At 43.7% G+C, this 17,151-nt stretch overlaps 5 protein-coding genes across 5 annotated transcripts; 2 read left to right on the forward strand and 3 right to left on the reverse strand.

Annotated features, from left to right (window-relative positions):
* Window positions 1-763: 763 nt before the first annotated feature.
* On the reverse strand, window positions 764-3,935 carry Bfra_004153 (putative vacuolar protein-sorting protein bro1 protein; the record flags this gene model as incomplete). Its single annotated transcript, XM_037334558.1, has 4 exons — window positions 764-1,885; window positions 1,936-3,090; window positions 3,178-3,607; window positions 3,661-3,935. The coding sequence occupies 4 exons, from the start codon at window positions 3,933-3,935 to the stop codon at window positions 764-766; spliced, it is 2,982 nt and encodes a 993-aa protein (XP_037193092.1).
* A 1,539-nt stretch (window positions 3,936-5,474) lies between these two features.
* Bfra_004154 (putative mitochondrial chaperone protein) lies at window positions 5,475-7,161 on the reverse strand (the record flags this gene model as incomplete). Its single annotated transcript, XM_037334559.1, has 3 exons — window positions 5,475-5,607; window positions 5,654-6,891; window positions 6,958-7,161. The coding sequence occupies 3 exons, from the start codon at window positions 7,159-7,161 to the stop codon at window positions 5,475-5,477; spliced, it is 1,575 nt and encodes a 524-aa protein (XP_037193093.1).
* Window positions 7,162-7,767: 606 nt separating this feature from the next.
* Window positions 7,768-8,450, reverse strand: Bfra_004155 (uncharacterized protein; the record flags this gene model as incomplete). Its single annotated transcript, XM_037334560.1, has 3 exons — window positions 7,768-7,841; window positions 7,900-8,164; window positions 8,232-8,450. The coding sequence occupies 3 exons, from the start codon at window positions 8,448-8,450 to the stop codon at window positions 7,768-7,770; spliced, it is 558 nt and encodes a 185-aa protein (XP_037193094.1).
* A 2,525-nt stretch (window positions 8,451-10,975) lies between these two features.
* On the forward strand, window positions 10,976-14,303 carry Bfra_004156 (putative c2h2 finger domain containing protein; the record flags this gene model as incomplete). The annotated part of the gene is made up of 4 exons (XM_037334561.1): window positions 10,976-11,262; window positions 11,322-12,257; window positions 12,313-12,662; window positions 12,721-14,303. The coding sequence occupies 4 exons, from the start codon at window positions 10,976-10,978 to the stop codon at window positions 14,301-14,303; spliced, it is 3,156 nt and encodes a 1,051-aa protein (XP_037193095.1).
* A 1,288-nt stretch (window positions 14,304-15,591) lies between these two features.
* Window positions 15,592-17,069, forward strand: Bfra_004157 (putative amid-like mitochondrial oxidoreductase protein; the record flags this gene model as incomplete). The annotated part of the gene is made up of 6 exons (XM_037334562.1): window positions 15,592-15,650; window positions 15,703-15,797; window positions 15,854-15,885; window positions 15,950-16,309; window positions 16,369-16,894; window positions 17,011-17,069. The coding sequence occupies 6 exons, from the start codon at window positions 15,592-15,594 to the stop codon at window positions 17,067-17,069; spliced, it is 1,131 nt and encodes a 376-aa protein (XP_037193096.1).
* Window positions 17,070-17,151: the final 82 nt, after the last annotated feature.

The raw sequence follows: 17,151 nt of genomic DNA on the forward strand, positions 1-17,151 counted from the left end.
TGGAGTGAATGGATAATTAAGAAATAGAATACAGAAGACAAATGAATCTTTAAATTGTATACTAGAAAAGAATAAAAACCGCTGATTTAGAACGTGAAAAAATGGTTGATGTGGATGGCAATGGTAAATCGTAGACGGTGACAATTATTCTATGAGCTTCCCTACCACCACTATCTGCTCGTCATGACATTCGAAGCTGCTTTCTAAGCCCATCGGCAATATCGGTAACCCGAACTTCGGATAAAAGTAATCCGGCGGGCCTGAATTACCCCCCCCCCCCCCCCCTCGAGACCCCCTCAAAATCTGTACTAGTTAAATTAGAAATTCAGTCAACTAAATTCAATCAATACTCTCATCTTCATTTATTAAATTATGGGAAAAATGATCGCGAATTTTTTTGGTCAACTTGAATATTCGTAATGTTCATGTATTCCTATCTTATGGGGTTCTAAACAATTGTAGTCTTGACCATATTCGGCCACGTTTGACAAGACTGACTACAAGCGTGCTCTGTATATGTATTTGCAAAATTGCTTACGTGATGGCTATTAGACTATCAAGTGGACCAGACGGTTCTGAGATTCAATAGATATAAATACATTTTCTGCCTTCCTCCGTGTCATTGCCGCAATGAATTGGTATCACATTCTTCGTTTACTCATTCCTTCCTCCTCGGCGCCATGCCTCCCATAAGTCAAGGTGTAATTCCCTGAGTGATCCGCTCATCCTGTGACTGAAAACGCCCCGATAGACTCTACATTCCTCACTTCCATGCATTAAGCCCAGCCCAAGGATCGTTCGCACTTTGCTGTGATTGACCACGTTGATGAGAAGAAGCACTGTTTCCATATCCATAATCACTTTGACCTGTCATAGAGCCACTAGGTTGATGATATGTTTGTTGAGGGCCAAGGGGTGGCGGTCCGGGTGGTGGAGGTGGAGGTACATAGCCAGCTGGTACATATTGCCCTTGTTGTTGCGGTGCCATTGTCGCGTATGGATATTGATTCTGTTGAAATTGGGTTTGCTGTGGTGGGGGCGAACGTGGGAATTGGCTCTGGTTTGGTGGAGGTGAAAGAGGTTGGGAGGGATTACGCGAATGTGTGCTTGGGTTGTATTGTCCATATGGCGAGGATCTTCCAGGGGCTGAGCTGTATGGTTCGGCTCTCTGAGGTTGTTGAGGGTAAAATCCTCCATTGGTAGAGGCCGGTATAGAGCCACGTGAGGGAGGTGCAGTCGTAGTTTGTGGAGGCGGCGATGTTGGTACCTGGTACTGTCCCGCAAAGTTTGTACTTGGGTACCTTGTCGATGGTGATGTATTGCTATACGCATTAGATCCCCTACGAGGAGGTTTGCTTGATGTTGGCGAGGTCGATGGGTCCATAGACATGCGTTCCATCAATCCCCTCAGACGTTCACGCTCCCTATCCGCATGCCCATTTGCATTGCTAGCCCGATCTTGCTCGATTTGATTTAAAAGCTGAGCGCCCTCTGACCTACGATTATTGACAAATGTCTCAACATTCTTATCGAGGCTATTAACAGTATCCTTCATCTCGGCATACCACTGTTTAGCACCTTCGAGACCTGCTTGTAGATCTAGATATTCTTGATGAATTCGCTTGTACTTCGACATTACTGATGATCGTTGACGGGTTATGGTCTCATATTTGCTTTGCTCAGATCGGACCCTCTTGTCTTGCAGAAGATCATTAAATGTGAGTGTGAGTTCCTTCATTAGTGATGACTGTTTGTGATTCGCAGACAATAAACGGCTTTGATGGGGTCGATACTTCTCAAGCTCTGCTTGGAAAAGCTGGTTCTCATAATTTGAGATGCCTTTTTTGTTGAGGATAAGAACGTGAGATATGTCATCGTTATGCGCCTATACAATAGTTAGCGAAAACAGACCTAGATGTGAAGCTTCCAACGAACCTTTTCTTTAAGATCTTTTAAAACTTGCGACCTTTCCCGCTTGACTAAATTTAATTTCTTGAGTATATCCTCAACTTTGGCTATCTGGTCTGCGACACTCTTTTTTCCATCGTCGAAATCATCATCCAATAGATTTCCTTCACGTGAGCCGGGACTTCCAGCAGCGTTTCTCGACTTTCCACCGACCTGAATCAACGCTCTTTGAAAGAGCACATCAGACTCGCCGAGTTCACCAGCAGAGCGCATTTCGTCAAAGTCAACTTCATGCTGGCATATTTTTGAGTAAAGCTGATTGTCACTGCGAGCAGCCTCCTCAAGAGCTTCCCGATAGTTTCGTATATCGTTTCGAAGTGTAGATGTGAGCCGAGAACTCGGTTGTTGAGTCCACTCTCCTTCGTACTTTGAGCGCATTTTCTCACAGACACTCTCCTCCATATCTAACTGTTTGCTGCTCTTTTCCAATATTGAAACTATAGCTTCTTTGCTAGATTTCAAAGAATCAAAGGTTGACATTGGGGAAACATGCCCAGCTAAATCATCGCACCAGTTCCTGAAATCTTCGCCTCCGCTTAACTCTTGATCAAAACCGCCCTTAAGAACTTGTAACGCTCCGGGTAATCTGAGATAATCAAGACTTGCAGCCATCTCACTGTTGGCAGTTTCTACACGTTCCGTCTCTGCCCGTACCAGCTTAGCCTTTTCTTCATCGTATAAGCTAGCTGATTCCGTCACAGACATGGGCACTATCTTTTGGAAGATGTCAGGTCCCGTGATACGTTGAATATCTTGACCAGCATACAGTTCGCTAACTGGTATTGCTTTAGCAGCAGGAAGTTTTGGGATCACAGTGAGAGCCGCTTCGGCTGGTACAGTCTGGTGATAGATATAGTCATTATCCTTGATAAGCTCAGCAAGTTTCTCCTGGACATTGGTAAGATGACGCCTGTTAATTTCTATCAAGGTTGTGCCTGTCTCTGAAGTGAAGTTTGAATTGACGGGCACATTTCCAGGGAAACTGTTTGCAAATTTACTGGCATCCTTAGATGATATTTCTGCTGCCTGTAATCGAGCAATAGCTACACCATGTGAATTTGCATCATCATCCGCAAGAGCCTGATAATACTGAGCTAGAGATGACATATAATTTGCTTTGATCTATTTGTGTTAGTACGAGTTTGCTATTGGATCACCACTATGGCCGAAGTGTGCCCCATAAAATTGGAAAAGATTGAAAGCACCTACTTGTACCACCAGAAGCCAGACCTTTTCAAATATGGCCTTATTCACGTTGTCCTGGGTTCCCTCAAGCGCTTGAGAATACAAATAGCTTGCTTGGCTAGCAAGTTTTGCTAGTAGTCCAACCTTCTTACCATCGGCAATTTGCTTTTCAAGAAACACTTCCTGGCCTTGAGCAAGCATAATCTGAATCAGAGTCTTAACAGTATCTCGACTCAAGTCCGTAGATGGTGCATGGAGAAAGTTCTCATTGATATAAGTGAACATGCCAGCAGATGCTTGGAAAGAATGATATGCAGTTTTCAGACCCGAGTCCTCCGATCGGTTTTGATGCGCTGCGTGACATGACAGTACGGCAGAAATGTTAAATATGATCGAAGCTTTTTCGTATGCCAAAGAGTATTGTGCAGTGGCTTTGTGTGTAAATGCATCGAACCTGGCAACATTATTAGCAGGATTCTGATGCCCCTCATTTGATTGAAACCTTACCAAGTAAAGGAGATTTTGATGTGATTCTCATCGACCGGGAATCGCAGGTCTAATAGTTCCAGCTGTCCATAATATCTGTAGAGTAGGTCCCTTCCGGCAGCACTGTCCTTTCCTGCTCCTCGCATATCCTGTCGCAAGCGGTTCAAGGTAGCACATTCCTCCGCATATCGTTCCGGGTCGTCACCATATGTCTGTCTGATATAATTCTTCAACGGCTGTATCCAGTCGATTTCGTTGGTTGCCTTGAGAGGCGCTGATATCATCGGGGCTTGCATCTCGAAGATTGACAGGATGATGCTCGACACCCTGATTATCGATACCCGGGCAAAATTTGTGAAGGAGATATATCACTTCAAAGGGTTTTCAATAGATTTGACTGTAGGTATCAAACAGATATAATGGACAATATCGTGTACACCGATATTCGTCGAATGTGGATGGGAAAGCGGTGGGGAGGAGGGGTTGGTGTCGTCAGTGGTAAGACTTGTTAATTTGTTAATTTATTTGGATGCGCAGTATCTTGAAAGAATGGTCCGATCCTTGCGCAAAATTTCACTCATGTATGTCATGGCTGTGTCATACCTAAGAAGCTATCAAAGTACAATATTGATTCATTATTATGTACTTTGATATGTTGAAGGAGAAATAGCAAATATTCGTGACTATCTAGGTATTGGAAGTGGAATCAATTGATGTAAAGCAGGTGCCCAAAGCTATCATTACTTTGTTGCTATGGAGTGTGTGGGACTACGGGGCACTAGCTGGTGCTACAATACAGGGAATCTGCACTGCTTTTTCTTTTTCTTTCTGCGGCCCTTCAGGAGGCCCAGATTTACTCAGATAAGCGCCAGAGAACATTTTGTAAGACCATAAATGATCATGGAAATTATATATAAATTATTGTTATACATCCAACATTCCGGATGTTTGTTTTCGTTTCGTACTATATCCATATATGGATGTTATTCTCCTCCTCCTCCTCCTCCTCCTCCTCCTCGTCAATCAATCAATACATGGATGCAATTGAAATGATATCAATCACCCATAGCAATCACAAAACAAGAGACGGACATGAAGAAACATCAACCCAACAGTTTGTTCTCTCTTCAACCACAATTAGGTGATGACCCACCATTTACCTGACTATGAAAGAGTGTTTCTCAAACTATAGGGTGTCAGCGTATGTAATAAGCGCCCTGTTCAGATAAGGAGGAAGCCTCGACTCAGTACAATATTCATCAAAAGATACGCTATATTCAATAGACATCATTTACTAATCGGAGTACTCATATGGACAGATCGTCTGGTATTGGGCTATTTAGGCTCTATCTCTGCACACAAATGAAGGCAGCATTCAAGATAAGTACTAGGTTGCTAGTATGTTCTTTGCAGACGGTAGTCGTCACGGCAGCCATGTGTATTACATTTTGATTGGTAGGAAAGCCTCGTATATCCCAGGTTCATCACATCCAGTCGTCGACGTGCATGTAGGCTGAGATGAAATACTCTCGGTAGTGGGATGAACGGGGTATCAAGCGAAGCTGACCCTAGAGGATAATATTCATTGAAAAATTCCATATTTTAGTCATGTCACTGCTGTGAGTTGAGATATCATTTCATTTTATACTAGTAAGTATGGACCATGAATATATTCTAAACGGCGTTCTGAAGATACGCATTCGTAGATTGATAGTCATTCATCATTCCTACCATTAGGAGACGCCATGCTCCTTCATTTTACCCCTTTATCCTTTATACAGAGTGGCATTTCTAGACCTTTGCCATTTATTATACAGCGAGCTTCATCATTTCTTTCATTTCTTCTTAGAGTCATCTTCTTTATCGCCTTCATTTGGCGAATTAGCACCTTCTGTAAATTTGTGCCAGACGGATTTAAGAAACCCTTCTTGCTTGTTGTTCTCTTCGGTGTTTGATGGGGAAGATGGCCTGTCTCCGTCAGTGTCTGGATTGAAAACAATGACACTGAACTTACGAAGAACTTGAGGAACGGCCAACATTCATAATTCGCTTCGCCGTCTTATCGTCCATCTCATCGGCGAGCATTTCCACGATTGTTCGCTGGTTAGCACTTAGGTATTTGGGCATGTTGACCTTGAATTCAACTTTCAGGTCGCCATTACCTCCTCTGCGTCCCTCTAGCTTCTTCATTCCCATGCCCCCTAGAGTAATCTTGTCTCCAGTGCCGGTTCCAGTTGCCACCTTAACACTGACATCTCCATCCAATGTCGGTATCTTTACCTCACCTCCAAGTAATGCAGTTGTAAAGGGTATTGTTGCGGTGTATAAGATGTTGGATCCAGAGCGACTAAATTTTGGATCTGTGGCTACTCGAACGAGTACATAAAGATCGCCAGGTTGTGAAGGGCTATTGGGGTTCGCAGCCTGTCCAGTAGCTGGAGCATCACCTTCCCTATCTAACCTCAATCGCATACCATCCTCAATACCTCCAGGTATGTCAACGTTGATAGTTTTCCGCTCACGCACAACACCATTTCCAGAACATGTCCGACATTCTCCTCCAGGTGGAATCGACATTCCTTGGCCACCACAGGCACTACATGTTGAAGCCATTTGAAAACCACCCATAGAATGCACGCGAGTGCCAGTTCCTCCACAGGACTTACACGCCGATCGTTTCGTCCCAGATTTCATACCGTTTCCAGTACATGTTTTGCAAGTAGATAATGGAGATATGCTGATGGTTTTGCTGGTCCCCTTTGCTGCTTCCATGAAGGAGATATTCGTTTGAACCTCAATACTGTCTCCCACGAGTATTTCTTCTTGAAATGGATTACGACCACCACCTCTACCTCTTTTGCCTCCAGTAAAACCTTTAAACAAATCTTCGAAATTGAAATCTGCACCAAACCCTCCGCCTGGGAAACCACCAGATCCACCCCCAAAACCTCCAAAACCCCCCGCACCGCCGAATGGATCAGCACCAGGTCCGGGTCCCGCTCCTTGGTCGAATGCTGCAGATCCATACTGATCCCAAGCTGCCTTTTTCTGTGGATCGGTTAAAAGTTCATAGGCAGATTGCGCTTCCGCAAATTTGTCTTTAGCATTTGGGTCCTTATTGGTGTCTGGATGAAACTTTTTAGCAAGACCATAATATGCTTTCTTGATGGCTGAAGCAGGAGCGCCTTTGTCAACTCCGAGAACGTCGTACGGATTCTTCGTAGCTTGGTTTCTTGTTGTCGCATGAAAAGACTAGGAAGACTTCATGTCAGTACTTTGTTATGTGACTTTAAGCACTTTGACAGGATAGATACTCACTCGTCGCTGTATTGGGTTCAGTGTCAGGTCGTTCTGAGAAGATCTACATCTTCCCCTTGATGCGCAAATTGTTGAAAGATTTCGTGTTTGAGATGGCTTGTGGTCATCTCTTTTCAATGTACAATGACGACTCGCTGGTGTGGAATATAAAATTCGAGATGGATTGGCTGCCTTTGAAAGAAGGCCTGTTGTTCCTGTCTTCATTATGATAGATAGATGTTCACCATGTATGCAAGAGATATATCAAGATGTGCAATGCAATGATCATAGGAACAAATAAAAACTATTTCAGGTGAATGTATTGTTGAAGTTAAGCTAAAACTATCATGAATATCAACGATCATTCTGGAAAGCTCCAATATTTTTTTCTCTGCCGGCAAGGCAATTGAGATAGATCAACTATGATTGGATGAGCGTAATTGACCCCAGTAATTTATTACAAATCGCAACAAGGCTGAAGGTTATCAAAACTTTTGAAATGCAAAACAAAAATCTCTCCATTGATAGATGAATTGATTAGTTTGAAGTACTAATAATTCCATTCTATTGTCCATTGGTCATGACAGTCATTATTTTAAATAACTAAACTCCACAGTGAAAGCTCGTAAACCCCAACTCCCTGAAATGAAAAGGCTCTCCGTAAAGTGCTCTGTACAATGTAATATACAAGTCTAGCCCGATTATCCTTATAACACCAGCCATTCGTTCCCCTCCGTCGTATGCTCGTTGTATTATTATATTAGGATGATAGTCGCCGAATGTCGATCGAATTGAAGCCAAGTTGCTCACAAATTGTTGTATGTGCCTAGACTAGGCGGGTCGTTCAGGCTGAGATCGCTCCATAGGTCGCGCCTGTGGCATGAATCTCATGCGAAATTTCTTGTCTATAAACAATTAGCTGAGCTGTCGTTACCAGCCATGAATAGCACCATATTGACTCACCCTGATATCGAACTTTATATAAGGTCTTGGCTACACACTCATTTTCGTTGACCGACTGACTATTGAAGTGCTTGCGTACAGCGTTGGCCAATTGTTCTTTGCTCTGCCTCTTATTCTTACGAACCATACTTGGTGACATGCGGCCGATACTCGATTGAGAAAGAACAGTTTGATTGTATGCACTGTTGAAGGCAGCAGGTGTATTTAATCCGTATTCGTATCGATACCTGTGCAAAAAAGATGCGTCGAACTCCGACCATTGTATCTGCGAAGGAAGTTATTGTTAGACTGTGTGCTTGATCTTCAAATGTGATGATGGTGGTTCATAATACTTTAGAATTTCCGTCAGTGTTGGTACTTCCCGCAGCTCCTGCTATAACACTAGACGCATTGGGGGTGCTATTTGCGGCCGATACATTTGCATTAACCGCACTGCTTGCCACCCGTTTGCCTTTCCCGTTCGTAGCTGGCGTTGAAATTGGATTTCCTTTCTCTTTGGTACTTGACGCTTCTGAATCATCAGGCTGTTGCGGACGAGGTCCTTTACGCATCTTGGAAGAGGTCGAGAGATGGCTCTAGGAGCTTGAAAATTTGTATTTTGGATTGTTGATTGATGAATTCGATATTCAAATTTTTGGATTACATTGGTGGTAAAAATCGTTTGATTTTTTTGGTGTTGAAAGATGATTCAGTTGAAAGTTGCAAGATCGTCATAAGGACCTGGAGAATAAAAAAAGATCCGACACACCAACAGGAAAGTTTACTGGGGCTAAGAAATTGGATGCTGCTAGGTAAAGTTTACGCACCCCGGATTTATTAGTAGCGGATCAAGACATCCAGAGCCACTTTACGGGTAATGCTAATGCACATTAGGGATTTAGCATTCGCAAGTTTAGCAGTCCAATCTCTTCGTTTGATAAGCCATGGATAGCTAGAGTAGCTAGGGGGCTGTCCGTAGAATCGGTATCGTTGTTGTAGGTACCGGTAGGTAGACACTCCTTTCGTTCCACGGAGAAGTACAAGTACGCGCACGAACATCAAAACAAATCATGAGAGATGAACTTGATGTTTTCCAATCAAAATTGGCATTGGATCATGCCTTGGGATGATAAGGATTAGGGAGTCAAGCGAGCCTCGTCGGAAGACGGCGATATCGTTCGTAACTTTCCTCATGTCATTTCAGAGAAGACTTCATCACACGGAACAAAAGCAAATAAACTTCTATCAATTCTTGCACTGATTCTGGTCTCGCTGTGGCTACGATCCGGCAAGGAAGATTCAAACGTACCCCTCATTTCTTCCTTGTAAATTTTCCTATTTGGCGTACATCGTTCTCTGAGGAAGGATGGAAAACAGATCTAATCCAAAGACTTATCCTCAATTTAGACCCAGACAGCTGCTGGACAAGGTAGAGAAGAGCCAATCTTTTTCTTCGGACGGTATATCTTGAAGCCGAAGTCAGAATGTTGATTCAGATGAGTTGTACACTATAGATTGTCTACCTACCAGGTATTTTATCGAATACTCCGACTTCAAGCCACACAATACACATACATGCCTTTCATGGGAGCTCATGACGGGTGTAACTAGAATTCCCCGCGAGAAGGTCTAATGTATATTCGACATCTAGCAAGATGGGAATCCAAACGATTGTGACCCTTGCTCAAGCAATCAAAAAGCACAAGGTCAGTGGATGAACAGAAATTCTACTTCAAGACATTCGCACGGCACAAGAAAGAACAAGTATATGCAGCTGATAAAATGAAATTTCAAGGTTGAGATATTATCCAACCACTCCAAATCCTTCACATCGCCTGTTCCGTCAGATTGGCACTGCAAGTCTGCCTAAGCCAGGTAAGCTTAAAGCACAAGTCGATCCTCAATCTGTAAGCAGAGAAGGTATTTTCCAAGTCTTAACTACTCTTGATGTCTTGGAAAAGCCTTCAATCCTACATAACCCCAACCAGTTCTTAACCTTACCCAACCCATCGGAACAATATTCCACGAACACAAATGAACGTCGTGCTCAATCATTAAGGACTTTAACCCTCAACAGAGTTCAGCAGAGAAGTTACCAGAGAACACGGCTTTCACATTCCAACAATTGATTGATTCTTAAAAGACATAAGATTGGTGAGAATCACCCCCCTCCGCCTCCTCTCTCTCAATCGATTGTTCAAGCAGTCCATATGCGAAAGGATTACCTCGTACATCGATATCCAATACACACTCCAATCAGTACGACCAACATTCATTCCCCGGACCGATAGAAGGCGAGCATAATAAGGTCGCAAGAAAAAGAAAAAGTGGTCAAACAACCTGATCAAGCCAAGTTTAATGTCCCCACAAGATCCACAGCAGCTTGAACAGATCCGCTAAAAGAAAAGCTCCTGGCCCCAGACACTTGGAAATCTACGATTACGGTTCAACAAGTACAAACTCAAAATTTAGCACGAGATATATCGCCCTTTCCCCTCTATTTCTTCTTTTGTGATCGACAACACAAGCTTTGGAAGCATGAGTGAGTAATTGAAAACACTTCTCATAGCCTTATACCATGTTAATCTTTAATTTCTATTTCCATCTTCTTTTCTAATCTCACACAAGCGCCCTATGCGCGTTCGTCAGCTTCGGTCCACCGCGTGTGTTCTTGCATGACCTAGCCACATCTCACGTTGCGAGTCCATCATCTGTCCGACATAGAGTACTCTCGTGTTGACCAGGGAGCTTACAGCACATTTCCCCGCGTTACTTGATGCGCATGAGAGTCTTGGATCATACTGCTGCATTTTGCATCATGTCTAGCTAACCATTCATCTTCACTCATTCACATTGCTTTACCCTGTCTCGTTTTCTTCATATATAAAATGCTTCATCCAGTCTGACCTCGGACGATAGTAGAGTGATTTCGCCACCCTATGCGCCAATTTCAACTCCCTAAAGCTTTCAAAGACCCCCCGACAGAGTATTGGCAACCCAAGATACCGTACATACTGCGACATTTACTACAAGATATTATGAGATTATGACTTCGATATTGACTGCATATCCTCTTAATTTGCCAGCAAATAATATCATGGCTCAACTCGATCCGCCTGCTATGTCTCAAATGGCCGACCCCATGCTACAACACAGGCCTAATGGAGAAGTTGACGATAAGAATCGCGGGAGACGTCGAAGCCGTATATCAATGAAAACCACAGAAGATGAAGGCGATCTTTCGCACGGAGAACTTGCAGAAGGTCACACTTCTGGTGATGATGGTCCCTCGCGAAAACGAAGGAGAAGTCGCAAAGGTCTAGACAAGAAGTTTGAATGTTCTACATCAGGCTGTGGGAAGAGCTATTCTAGAGCTGAGCATCTGTAAGGTCTACACGGTCGCAATAATCTGTGAACTTATTGCTGACAGCTTGTCCATTTAGCTACCGCCATCAGTTAAACCATACCCCGAAACAGATATACAACTGCGACTTTGAGGGATGCTCGAGAACGTTTGTCAGACAAGATTTATGTAATAGGCATCGAGACCGGCATACTGCAAAAGGTTCACAGCTACACAGAAAAGATTCAATGTTGAGTCAAGGATCACCAGTATCGCAGATCCCACAACCACAGTTACCTCAAGGGTCCACGTCCCCTGAGGTAACAAGACCGAGTCTAATGGGGTCCAAGATACGGACAACGCAAATACCATACCAGTCTCCACAAGATGTTCGACCTACTTCATATTCACCAGTGACCAAATCAGCACCCGGAACTTATTCTGGTGCTGGCGCAGTTATCGGCGCAGATGGATATCCATCTGCCAATTACAAGCGCTCTGATTCTGATATGATCCAGAGGGGCCAAAATTCACCATCTGCAGGCTCTAACAGCAGAGGTCAACGACATCAAAGCTTTGGAACTTCTGACACGAGGTCGTCAGATTTCTCCAGACCATTGCAAACAAATGTTGGTCATTACCCTATGCTACCGAACACCCCGAACAACCAAAACTACCATGGGAATCAACCGCATAGTCCGCAGGCATACATAAGCCAACAAAACTTTCCTCCTTTTAGCTTACCACCGCCAGGATTTGCGAATGTGGCTGCAACTACGATGCCCTCACGTGAGCCTGATTCACAGTTTCAAACTCCTGTCTCTACCGAGTATCCAAATGAGATCAGTCAAGCTCAGCATTCAGGTCCAGACATGGTGCTTCTAGATCAAATGGCTACGTCAAACACAATGCCGGTATTCGGTGGCGAAGGATGCTACAATCGATCTCCATTCGCCATACCCGAAGATTTTGTCGCATACCTTTTTAGCAGCCAGCAAAACGAGATGGGTCAGATGAGTCAACAGCCTTACGCAAAGTGAGTATCCTAATGCAATTACCCAGTTTGATAAGTATCTAATTTACATTTCTAGCAGCTACCCCGACGCTACAGCGCAGTACTATGCGCCCTATTTTACTAACAATATTGGTCTTGGAGGGTTTTATCCTCCTACTTCTCATCAACCCCATCATCCTATGGCTGTAACGAGTTTGCTTGACACTAGCTTGCCGGAGACAGTCTTGTCAGAAGAGAAGAGCCAAGCCATTATTGACTTAATCAAGGAAAGATTCAATGAGACTGGAAACGCACCCCTTGTTAAGCAGAAAAAAGATGCACTTTTTGACGGGGACCGTAGCAACGACAGTCATATGATGAGTAGGAAAATGATGCAAACCTACATTGGTAGTTACTGGTATCATTTTAGCGATCAAATGCCAATATGTAGGGGTTTTGTGTTTCGTTATTGAAGTCAAGTCGAGCTTGCTAATTTTCGTTTTAGTGCACAAACCAACGTTCTCTCCAGATAATACACCGAACCTCCTTCTGATTGCAATGATGGCTATAGGTGCCTCTCTTCTTGACAACACGTACGCTGAAGATGTGACGCAGGCTGGTGCGGAACTATCAAATTTCTTGGCATGGCACCTTAGATGGGAGATATTCAGTGACCAACAATTCCGCCCTCCAGCAAAATTATGGGTGTTCCAGGCTCTTTTAATACTAGAAGTATATGAAAAAATGTATTCTACCAGAGCGCTCCACGAAAGAGCCCACATCCATCACGCAACCACAATCACCTTGATGCGTCGGGGTAGCTCATTGATAGGCCGTTCTGCTTTGGACTCGCCCCCGAGTGCGAGAGAACAAGGGCACAATAATTCACGTCAATCGTCAACCTCAGGAGCTAACACACCTGATGAGTGGTGGAACCATTGGATTACGAATGAAGCGACAAGACGAGCCGCGTTTGCGGCATTTGTTATTGACTCTACGCACGCAACGATGTTCGGACATTCTACAGTCATGGTTGCTCACGAGATGCGTCTTCCTTTGCCATGCGATGAAGCCATGTGGAATGCCACAAGTAGTGCTGAAGTTGGTAGATTGGAGTCAACCCTCCAAGCCAATGGAGTAAAGCCTATATCATTTTTGGAAGGTCTGAAACGAACTCTTAATGCTCAAACGGTGCGAACAAACTCTTTTGGCCGTACGATATTGATGGCAGGGCTCTTGAGCGTTAGCTGGCATATGCATCAGCGTGATCTACAGGTCAACTCATTGGGAGTATCGCAGGCGTTAGGCGGCCGGGACAAATGGAGAGGATCCCTGACTCGGGCATTTGACCTCTGGAAACGAGATTTCGACATGTCTTTGCTACAACAGTCTGAAACGATGACAGGACCATATGCTTATACTGGCAAGGAAAACAATATTATCTATCAGTCCAGGACAGTGCTTCATCACCTCGCACATATGGCAATGCACGTTGACGTTGTTGACTGCCAGATATTTGCAAGAGCGAAACGTCTTCTTGGTCGCACGATTGGATCACAGGACTTGAACAGTGCCCAGAAAAGAATGAAAGACGCTTGGGCACCGACCGCTAGAGCTAGGGATGCGACGTTTTATGCAATCAAATTTCTCTGCACAGTACTTCTTCCCAAAGAACCAACCTCAGTATCCCACGGCTATGATCATGCACAACCGGATCCACCATTCGATTATTCGGCTCGCGACGATATTCTTTTAAATCGACCGTGGGTTATGTATTTCGCTGCTTTGATTGTATGGTGCTACGGATATGCACTCGAAGGACCGACTGACGCCCCGGTCCCTTCTCCAAACTCAATGGACGACCAAGTTCGGGATATGCGAGCCTATTTGCGACGATTCGGCTCGGTGGATAATCCTGAAGAACTGAAAAAGTTGACTGGTCTCAATGGATGTTCTGGGATGCTGATGGTTTTGAAAAGCGTCTTTGAAAAAACGAGATGGCAATTACTGCATGAAGCTGCTTTATTGTTGACCAATTGTATTAATCTTTTGGGTGGGCCTACACCAGCACCTTCCCGTGAGTTGTGAGGATGGAAATGGCGAGGTGAGAGGAGCGAGCAATGTGTCCTGGATGGAGGTAGTTAGCTTTATGATTGTATAATATTCTTAACGAGGTTTGGAAAGAGGGAGATATTATTGATATGGTTTGGAACATATACACTTTGGAAACGATATGGGAGGATTTCTTTGGTTTTCATGGAATTTTAGGGGAACTTGAAGGCATTGGGAATCTGTGAATACCCAAGAAGTGGAAATATCGATATGGATAGGATTTGATTTGTTATGTTGCATGGTTGAGTAGTTGGGTTAGGGGAGTTGATATAGGTACCAATATCATCATGACATATTCACACTGGAATGTCGGATTTATTTCTTTTGCGATTGAAGATAAGGTCCCTGTCAATTGATACTTTTAGTTATTGATCATTAATCTATTGACAAGGAGAGCTTATATATTGCCAAGGGTCTTTCGCCTGAGGTGGGCTGAGAGTGTAACAAGGAAGTTACCTAACATGAATTCCCTCTTCTCTTCTGCACATGATCTCGAGAAAATGGCCACCGTGTGATATTAAGTGATCAATAAGCTTGCTGCTATCGTGTCCTGCATCATCTTCCACATGTTTTCCCCGTGGTATTGGTGACATCCAAGTTAACCGCAATGTTTGGACCATTTTTGAATCAAGCAATTTACGTGTTTTGATCTAGATCCGTCACTTTCATTGGTTAATATGAGGGTTTTCGTCCGAAACCCGAAAGCTTAATCGAGATGAATCTATCGCACGGAGCTCCAAAAGAAACCTTTGGGGATCTCGTCCGTGCAGGGACGCAGATCTTCTCAGACCAATTGTTATATTACAGGGTCTCGAGTTAAATCATTCTTAGTAGACTTCTATTCTCAAAGGTCCCAAACATCTTCAAAATTATCACAACAAGCTTTCGCTCATGTGGACCTTTCCTTTCCGCCATCCCTTCTTCGAACTTCTGCACAATTTACCATCTAGGCTTTAGGATTTCATGTAATTTCAATATCAAGCCGACGAACTATTCGCGGCGCTGCTCTACTGATAGGTACTAGGTAGACAAATATCATTGCTATTAATATGAGATTGTTCCACGCACAAGGACTAACGGTTATTACTTTTTGCTACCCTCATTCTTTGACATCAAACTATTGTTTCAGCACTGATAGTTCTTATCTCATCTCTACTCACACATTTTCCTATAACTATTCACGACCTTTCATTTCTTCATGTTTCAAAAGACAACAAAAGATTAGAACCTCATTTTCCAGAGAATACTGATCAATAGCAGAAAAATGTCGAAAACTGTTCTGATTCTCGGTGCTTCTTATGTTGGATTAACAATTGCGCATAAGTCAGTATCTTTAACTATATGACACGAGAAGATGGTAACTAATGCTATGCAGGCTTTTGAAAACGACTCTATCGGCGGTTCCTGAACTCAAGATAGTTTTAGTCTCGCCAACCACACATTTGTATTGGAACATGGCTTCAGTTCGAGGTTTGTGGCAATATATCTACTCGCACTTTTGATCTCATTCTCACAAACGGCAATAGCAATTGTTCCAGGGCAATTCGGAGATGAAAAGGTGCGCCAATGCTTGACATTAAATCTTTTCCAATCTCTACCTGCGTAATTGACACTATTTCCAGATGTTCGCAGAGATTGCGCCTGGCTTTTCTAAATATCCAAGTGAATCTTTCGAGTTCCTCTTGGGGACGGCTACGAGTATGGATCCGGTCGCTAAAACAGTCACAATAAAAACTACTGCGGGTCCCGAATCGGTTCAATCATACGATTCGTTGGTTATTGCTACCGGTAGTCACACCATAGGCGAAGTACCATGGAAAGGAGCTCCTTCGGGATATGAACAGACTAAAGAACTGCTTCACAAATTTCGCGAGAAGGTCGCCAACGCAAAGACTATTGTAGTGGGAGGTGCAGGGCCTACGGGTGTGGAGACTGTCGGAGAGTTAGGATTCGAATTTGGAAAAACCAAGGACATAATATTAGTACGTACTGTCGCGTATAGTTTAGTTCCAAAATAAATGATATACTAACCGAAAAACAGATCACATCAAGCGATGAAATTCTAAAAGGCGCAGTTACCAGCCCCATAGCCTCAGGAGCACAGAAAGAACTCGAAAAAATGGACGTCAACGTGCGGCTCAGAACGAGGATTAACTCGACGAAGGTTCTCCCCACGAGTCAAACCGAACTTTCACTATCCAATGGCGAGAAACTCGTTTGTGACCTTTATTTACCCACACTGGGGACAATCCCAAACAGCGAATACATCCCCAAAGAACTACTCGATGGACAAAACTTCGTTAAAGTAGATCAACATCTCCGCGTCCACGGAGCAGAAGATGTCTGGGCCGCAGGTGACATCATCGATGCGCAACCAAGTCAATTCGTCTACGCCGATAAACAGGCCCACGCCCTAGCTAAAAATCTCGATCTAGTGCTGAGATCGAAAAATCCAGTGGTGTATAAAACTGATGGGGCCCCCATGATTGCCGTTGCTCTTGGACGAAGCAAGGCTACGGGTCGTTCGGGAAATTTCAAATTGCCGAGTTTGATTGTTTGGTTTGTTAGTAAGTATTACTATTCCTCTTTCTCTTACTCCTACTCCCGGAGAGAAGAAAGAAAGAAAGAAAGAAAGAAAGAAACCCCCTAATCATTATTACCTACTAACACCATCTCTCACCAGAGGGTCGCACGCTAGGCACACAAAATCTCCTACCGTATGTTAACGGCACCAAGTTTTGAATAAAGCAGCCAACAAACGCACAAACGAACGAACGAACGAACACACGAAAGAAAGCATGATGCAGGAATAATGTAAAATGTA

Source organism: Botrytis fragariae, assembly GCF_013461495.1.
Source record: "Botrytis fragariae strain BVB16 chromosome Unknown tig00000050, whole genome shotgun sequence".
Classification (NCBI taxonomy): Eukaryota; Fungi; Ascomycota; class Leotiomycetes; order Helotiales; family Sclerotiniaceae; genus Botrytis; species Botrytis fragariae.